Genomic DNA, 8,134 nt, shown 5'->3' on the forward strand with positions numbered 1-8,134 from the left:
TGTGCCCTTTGTCAGGAATTCTATGGGGAGGACGTGAAGTCGTCTCCGGATTACGAAAGGATCGTCAACAAGCGTCACTTCAGGAGGGTCGTGGGCTTGCTGGAAGGGCAGAAGATCGCTCACGGGGGAGAGAGTGATGAGGCCTCCTGCTTCATAGGTGCTTGTGGCTGCTGCTGGGGAGGGGAGGTGGTAGTGGGTGCCCTTTGGGGTCTGTGTGTGTGCCTTGCTTGGGTTATGTTGCACACAGACAGTGCAGTGAGGTCCTGTGATGGACCAGGTCTTCTGTCTTGCTCACGCTGTTGTCCTGTTCCCCCGTTTGCTGCAGCACCAACCATCCTGACGGACGTTTCCCCGGATTCCAAGGTGATGGAGGAGGAAATCTTTGGACCCGTCCTGCCCATTGTGACCGTGAAGAGCGTAGAGGAAGCCATTGAGTTCATCAACCGTCGGGAGAAGCCCCTTGCCTTGTATGTCTTCTCCAACAACAAGAAGGTGGGTCTGGGCTGTGCCAGAGAAAATGAACATGATGACCTGTTGTCTTGTGACTCCCTTCCCAGTATCCTCAGTTATGTGGCCTGATCTCTTCTGGGCTTTTGTAATGATTTGTTTGTTTTCTTTTGCTAGTTAATCAAAAGAGTCATCTCAGAAACCTCCAGTGGGGGTGTGACTGGAAATGATGTCATTATGCATTTCTTCCTCTCAACCTTGCCCTTTGGTGGTGTTGGTAAGTTACTACAGCTTCTTAAGCATTGGGACTTGCCACACTGTGTGACCCAGGGAGCAACCCATGGTACCCCTGTGCCTGTTGCAGTCCAGGGGTCTCTGTGCATCAGATCTTGATAATAATAACAAATTCTGGGAGTGCATTAGGGCAGGGGACAGAAAGGGGAAAAACCTTTAGGTGTATTTTTGGAAAGATTAAAGCATTTAGTGCAGACTGATGTGAAAGGTACATTAAAAACATTAGCTGCAATCGGAGGGATTAGCAGTGGTTAGCAGGTGGAAGGGGTAGGACTTTAGCTTGGGGAGAATTGGAACAGGTTATGGATCAGTCCATGGAAGCTTTGCAGAAGAAGGTTTTGGGGGTTACAGGCAGTGAACCAGCATGAACAGCACGTGCTGACCCGGAATGGGAACACAGAGGTGTACCCTGCAAAGCTCCTCAGGAAACCATCTCACACAGCACCAGTCGGATCCCAGAGCCCTGGCACGGTGCTTTGAGAGGGAGCTAAATCCAGGGAAGAGCTGGAGACAGCTCAGAGGCACAGGGACCACAACAAAATACTGGAGAGTGCGTAGTGAAAACGAGGTGGGGAAGGAGCAGGGTGGAGCACAGGTGGACATCTTAGAGACTGAGAAGTGCTGCGGGGAGGAAGGGTCAGTTGTCCTCAAGTGGCCAAAGGTTTGACCAGGCTGTGCCTGCGGGGTGACCTGCCTGGCTTGTGTCCCTCAGGTCACAGTGGGATGGGCGCCTACCATGGCAAGCACAGCTTCGAGACCTTCTCCCACCGCCGCGCCTGCTTGATCAAGGACCTGAAGATGGAGGGCACCAACAAAATGCGATACCCACCTGTCAGCCAGAAGAAGGTGGATTGGACCAAGTTCATCCTCCTGAAGCGGTTTAATAGGGGCCGAATTGGACTGGCTGTCCTGGCCCTGCTGGGGGTGGTGGCAGCGGTGATGATGAAGGTGAGTTTTGGGTCTCTTTGGGTGTAAGTGGGTGCATGTGCAATTCACCTCATCTTCTGCAAGTTCGGTCTTTGCAAACTGCAGCCCTTTCTTAGAGTCTGGTCTCCTTTTCTCTCTTGAGACTTTTTTTATCTGTCCCACCTCAAATTACCAAGATCTGCTTCTCACTCTTACCAGTGGTCTGTAGAATAGGAATATCCCCAGAGAGATCTCCCGGGCTGCTGTACTACTTGTTGCACTGCTCTGGTAGGTGACACCCGTGGGATGCTCCCTCCAGAGGCAGAGGTTGGTAGTTCTGGACAGGCTAGGAATGGTTTGAACTCCAGGATTTCCTTCAGCAGTGTTTGAGCTGCTCCACAGCCCTGAGAGCTGCAGTTTGTGCCATGGCACCCTGGGAAAGGAAGCTGTGTCCCAAAGCCTGGGTCTACAACAAGCTCTTCATCCTTGTCCAGTTTCAGCCCCTGTCTGACCTCAGCTCAATTATTTCCATTTCCTCCCTTGTTTCCAGCTGGGTAGTGCGGAAGGGTGGGATGTCCTCCCCTCTCTGCAGGAGGCAGAGGTGGAGGAGCAAGATCTAAATCTCCCAAGCATGATCACTGTTGGTTCTCTGTGTCTTGACAAACCAGGTACTGCGGTGCCTTCACTGGCTGCTCCTCACAAGGCTCAGCTGTGCATCTGTGGGGTTTAGTGAGCTTAAGGGAGCAGCCCAAGGGGACAGGAGGTGGCAGGGTGGATCAGGACTGTGTCCTTCAGTCTGTGTTGTTACTGCTGTGAGGAGAGGTGCAGAAGCCCAACAAGCCAGGAAAGTAACCTGCCCACATATTCCAGGAGGAGGTGCAAAAGCCAAAGAATTGGCTCAGGCTTTGAGGCACCAGCCAGGGGGGCAGGCCCTGTCTAGGTGAATGAGGGGGGAAACTCACGGTGTCTCGAAATCATTTGGGTTTCTCAGAACCACCAGTCTGTGCTGAAGAGAAAAGCCCTCTTGGTTGTGCTGGCTGTGCAGAGGCTGGGCTGGCCCAGCGGGTGGTAAGGAGGAGCAGGTTTCAGAGCACTGCTGTGGCTGTCACAGTGAGGTAGGAGCCTTTTTCTTCTCCTGTGTGTAGACCTAGTTTGAGATCGGGGAGAGCTTTGTAGAGTGGTGAACGTGGGGCTTGGAGAAAGCTCCTCAAGAGCCAGAGCATGACGCTTTCTCTGGCAGTGCATGGAGCTCATCCAAGATAACCATGCAATGCACGCTGAGGGGCAAGAGGCAGGCGAGCTGCGCCCTGGGGGAGTCACCGAGTGAAGAGGCTTTGCTTCAGGCTGTTCTAGAAAGGGAATTGGTTTTGTCTCACAAATCCTTCACAGGACCTTGGTGTTGTTTTGCTCTCGCAGGTGGTTTACTGATGAAGAGGAGAAGGCCTCGTGTGCCAGCCGTACTCTGGGTGCTTGCTTTGTGTCTGTTTCCTTAAGCTGGGAAGTCATTATTTTCTTTTGTTCTGGGTGATTTCAGTGAGCTGTCGAGCACACAGAGTAGCCTTAGAGAGGCACTAACAACAAGAAGGCTCAGACTCCTGTTGGCTAAAAAGCCATGCTGGAACAGAGGGACCAGAGGGGACAAGCTCTCCGAAGGAGGACTGCAGAACAAGAAATTCCAGTCCCTATCTCCACCCCATGCCATGCAGAGTGCTGCTTGAGGGGCACACCAAACCACTTACCTTCCTTCAGTGAACAACAGGAGCTTCAGTTTCAGCAATCCTTGGGTTGACAGTGTTTTCCCTGCAGTTTTTGGGATGGGCTGTCTCCTGTTGTGCTCTGAACACCCTCTCTCTTGGTGACAAGTCTGAGACAGGCCATGCTGGCTGATGCATTTGACCAAGAGTGATGGTTGTGAATGAACCCAGTGAGGTTCCCCATGACATTTGAGGTGAAATATTCATGGATCTCTGCAAATTGGAATCATCCACAGCTGGTCAGGGAATGCAGGCTGGTGCCCTTTTGGGGCTCTGGGTTTCACCATATGGCTGTAACAATTATTAACTGTTAGAAAATTACAAAAGTGGTACCTGCACTGCCTGTATTGTGCTGATGAGCATCTTACACTCGTGCAAAAGAACTTTCAGGCCTGTTTGGAGAAGTGGGAATGACAAAATACCTTGTGGGTTAGCTCAGCTCTGTGCAGCTGCTCCCTTATTCCCAGTGGGATGGGAAAGACAATCAGAGGAGTGAAAGTGAGAAAACTTGTAGGTTGAGAGAAAGATAGTTTAGTAGGTGAAGTGAAAGCTGGGAATGCAGGCAAATTAAAGCAAATTGAGGAATCTGTTAATTAATTCCCCTTGTCAGGCAGGTGTTCAGCCATCCTGGGGAAAGCAGGGCGTCATCACACCTGATGGTGACTTGGGAAGACAAATGCCATCATTGCCAATGTCACAAATCCAAAACAGCACCATCCTACTATGAAGAAACTTAATGACTATGATGAAAGTGAACTCCACCCCAGCCAAAGCCAGTACAAAGCTGTTCCTGGTCAGATTGCTCCAAGGGAAAACAATTATTGAAAGAGTGTGTGCTCCTTCGTGTTTGAGCTTCTGGGGCTGCTGTAATCTTGCAATGGGGCATAATGTGGGACTTGTTCGAGCTTGGGAGGAGGATGCTGAAGGAATTGAATGTAAAAGAGCCTTGGAAATATTAATGTCAAAATAAGGCAAATTAAAAAATTATTACTAAATGCAATTAATATAGAGTAGAAAGTCATATTTACTGTGTAATAAGTAGGATTTCTTCGTGGCTGGTGAAAATCCATGTGCTAAGCCTTTTTGATGATATATTTTGCAAGTACTAAATAAACACCGAGAATTTAAGTAATAAACTGAGTGTGGTAAGTCCCTGGAGTCTCCTGAAGAATCCTGCTCATCCTCTGCCACTCCCAGCTCTGGCCATGGCTTGGCCAAATGTCACACATGTTTTGTGAGGTGTCTCTGCCCTGGTTCAGGGGGACATGTGATCTCTCTGCTCATGGGGAAGGGTCCCCCAGAGCTCTGGCAGGCACTGAAGAGGTGCCTGGAGCCAGGGAAGGTGTGGGGTGAGCTGGGGCTGGGGGGTTGTGAAGGAGCTGGGCTGCTTCTCCTGCACAAATCCATCCCTGGATCGCCTCCCATCTGCAGGCATGGCCTGCTGGTTGGGGTTTGTTCAGATCCCATGTCTGCATGTGTTGGCTCCCAACAGCAGCTGTGGCATGTGGAAGGCGCTTCCCCGGCCTCGTGTGCCCAATGTGGGCAAAGGCACGTGGTCTCTCGCAATCCCTGAGTCACTGCCCCAGCTGGACGGGAAGATCCAGGGCTTGTGTGTTCACAGCTGAGGACAGAACTGGGTAAAGGGCATCTTGTATCTAGCAAGAGCCCTGGGCCCGGGCCAGCTGCCCGCTCGTGGGAGGAGGGATTGCTCCGAGCCATGGCAGGGGCAGGGCTTGTGCCAGCTTGCACTCTCTGCGGGACACTGGTGGAGAGAGAAGCTTCTCTGAAGGTAACTTTCTCTTTTCCTTCGTTTTTTAACGAGTCATTTGCTTTCTTGGACAGGACTGGGGCTGTGTGAGGCGGCTGTGGCAGCAGGCTGGGAAGGGCAGATTTTAATTGTTGTCGGGGAACCTTGATATCTTATTTGGCTGGGCAGGGATGCAGGCAGATCCTGACTAAAAAGTGCTGCTCCTGGGAAGCAGGATGAAACCTTTTGTTTTGTCATGTTTTGCAAAGACGTGGGAGGGCCTTGGAGTTATGGGGAAGCCGAGTGCAGACGGGCTCCGGGCACAAAACTCTGCTTCCAACTGGCTGCCTACCCGGGCCACGGTCATCCCAGTGTTTTGGTTCCTTGGGGAGCACCCTGTCAGTGGAGGGTGGAGTGGCTGGTGGGTTTGAGGGTATCCTCAATCTGGGAGAAAGTAGCCACAGAGCAGGATCCATCAGCCATCCCCAGATTGCTGTGAGAGGTGCTGTGTGTTGGACCCTGCCAAGTAGAACAGGGCTTGGAGAGTGTGGGCCCTGAGCAGTCGACTTGGGGGCAGGAGCTCCCCTCCAAGGAGGAGAACATCTCCCAGCCTTGCTCTGGGTGGGACATCTCATGGTGGTGACCCCACATTAAATGTTCCCAGGGCTGAGCACCCTCAATGACCCTGTGGTGAGCTGGGTGTTGCTGTGTCTCCCCGCAGCCCTGAGCAGCCATGGAGAGGATTGAGAAGGTCGTGAGGCAGGCGAGAGCTGCCTTCAACTCTGGCCGGAGCCGCTCGCTGGAGTTCAGGATACAGCAGCTGAAGGCCCTGGAGCGGATGGTGAAGGAGAAGGAGAAGGAGATCCTGGCAGCCCTCCATGCGGATCTGCACAAGGTCTGGGCGGGCAGGGGGTCTCTCCCTTCTGCTGTGCAAAGACAGTGGGCAGCCCTGAGGAAAGCAGGAAGGCCAAGGGCTGCCTTGGCCATGACTGGTGGTTTCTATCTGTCCCTCACCATGAACCATGACTTTGCTCTGACTCTTCAAACTGCCACGGTGGGTGTGGGAGGTGGGTTCCTTTGCCATATCCTCCCCAAGTCCCCCTTTGTTGCAGAGTGGGCCCACTGTGTACAACACTGAGATCCTGAGTGTGCTGGGGGAGCTGACCCTGGCCATGGAGAAGCTGCCGTCCTGGGCAGCCCCTCAGCATCTGAAGAAGAACCTGTTGACAATGAGGGATGAGGTCTTTGTCAACTTTGAGCCTCTGGGAGTGGTGCTGATCATCGGGGCCTGGAACTACCCCTTTGTCCTGGTCATGCATCCTCTGATCGGAGCCATCGCAGCAGGTGGGGCCTGTCCTTTGTGGGGCTGTGGGTGGGTGGTGGGGGAGAGGAGGGTGAGGGCTCAGGGGCCGTGCTGTGTCTGTCCTGTAGGCAATGCTGTGGTGGTGAAGCCGTCAGAGGTGAGCGAGAACACGGCTCAGCTGGTGGCTGATCTCCTCCCCCAGTACCTGGACCGGGTGAGTGTGACCCTGTGCCTGACATGACTGTCTTGGTCTGTCCTGCTTCCAAGGGGCTCCTGCAGGTTCAAGTCAAATCAGTAGCCTGCTCTCTTTAGAGGAGCTTAAGCCGGAGGCACAGGAAGGATTGTATTACTCTTAAGAGTACAAGGGTGTGTTGACATATTCTTCCCATGTTTTGCGTAACCTGGTATGCTCACATTACATAATACTGCTGCAGCCTGGTAGTTTTTTTGGCACTCGTGACCATGTGCAGAGGTGTGTGCATATTTCCCCCTGCTGTAGCTGCTCTTTTGGAGCTGTGCCGGGGATGCCCCTAGGTAAGCACAGGTTTGGTTGAATGCTGGCTGTGCCTGGCTCTTCCTGAGAACTGGGCACCATGGCAGTACATCCAGGGTTTTCATGTCCTGCTGATCCACACTTGTGTTGTTTCTCCTTCACTTGCCTGACTGTTCTGACGTCCATTGCACTCTGTCACTGAGATACTGTTGCTTTGACAGCACAGGCAGTTTCCTCCAGAGAGTTAGTGCATTCCCTAGGTGGGAGGTAAGAGCAGAGGAAGGAGACAGCCCGTGGGAGAGCCCGACAGTCCTTTGTGCCCTACGTCTTACTGTGCAGGAGCCTGACTCAGCCCCAGCTTCAGCCTCCATTTCATTAAGTCTGTGTGATACAAAGTGGGAGGTGAGACTTCATTTCAGGGGAAGGAGCAGAGCATGCCTCTGTTATCACTGTCTTTTGTCCAGATCCTGAAGTATCTCACAAATTATCCTGCATTCTGCCATGTGCAGAGCTGCTGCCTTGATGTGCGTGCTTTAAATCAAAGTAACTGTAAGGCTCTGGTTTGCCCCGCAGGAGCTCTACCCCGTGGTCACTGGAGGAGTTCCTGAGACAACAGAGCTGCTCACCCAGAGGTTTGATCACATCCTCTACACTGGCAACACTGCAGTGGGCAAAATTGTGATGGCAGCAGCTGCCAAGCACCTGACACCTGTCACCCTGGAGCTGGGTGGGAAGAGCCCCTGCTACATTGACAAGGATTGTGACTTGGCTGTCGCCTGCAGGTCAGGCCATTGCACCCCCTCAGCAGTGGGGCAGGGGACCGTCTCTGGTCCAGTGTCCCCAGCTCAGGTGCTGTCAGCTGGGCTGTGGGATGTGGAAGGGGCTGACAGTGGAGAAACCACCTCCCTTTCCCCTGCAGGCGAATAACATGGGGGAAGTACACGAACTGTGGGCAAATCTGCGTTGCCCCAGACTACATCCTCTGTGACCCATCCATCCAGAGCCAGGTGGTGGAGAACATCAAGGCAACTCTGCTGGTAAGGAGGGAGTCCCTGATGCTGTGGGAGTTGTCCCCATTGCAGCGCAGGTCTGAGTTCCTGGAGCTGTGGCTGTTGGCAGGTGTGTTGAGCACTTTGTTTCTGCTGTGCCCTTTGTCAGGAATTCTATGGGGAGGACGTGAAGTCGTCTCC

The 8,134-nt window shown here is 52.9% G+C and overlaps 2 protein-coding genes across 2 annotated transcripts; both read left to right on the forward strand.

The window, feature by feature from the left end:
- Window positions 1-18: 18 nt before the first annotated feature.
- LOC113940939 (fatty aldehyde dehydrogenase-like) lies at window positions 19-4,537 on the forward strand (the record flags this gene model as incomplete). The annotated part of the gene is made up of 6 exons (XM_027632090.1): window positions 19-157; window positions 326-492; window positions 625-724; window positions 1,454-1,689; window positions 2,639-2,762; window positions 3,064-4,537. Coding segments are annotated over 5 exons (723 nt in total), but the record flags the coding sequence as incomplete, so codon positions are not given.
- Window positions 4,538-5,094: 557 nt separating this feature from the next.
- Window positions 5,095-8,128, forward strand: LOC113940940 (fatty aldehyde dehydrogenase-like; the record flags this gene model as incomplete). Its single annotated transcript, XM_027632091.1, has 7 exons — window positions 5,095-5,190; window positions 5,870-6,043; window positions 6,261-6,492; window positions 6,580-6,665; window positions 7,518-7,726; window positions 7,864-7,981; window positions 8,103-8,128. Coding segments are annotated over exons 2-7 (833 nt in total), but the record flags the coding sequence as incomplete, so codon positions are not given.
- Window positions 8,129-8,134: the final 6 nt, after the last annotated feature.

This window comes from Corapipo altera, unplaced genomic scaffold (assembly GCF_003945725.1).
Source record: "Corapipo altera isolate COAL_440 unplaced genomic scaffold, ASM394572v1 86062, whole genome shotgun sequence".
Lineage (NCBI taxonomy): Eukaryota > Metazoa > Chordata > Aves > Passeriformes > Pipridae > Corapipo > Corapipo altera.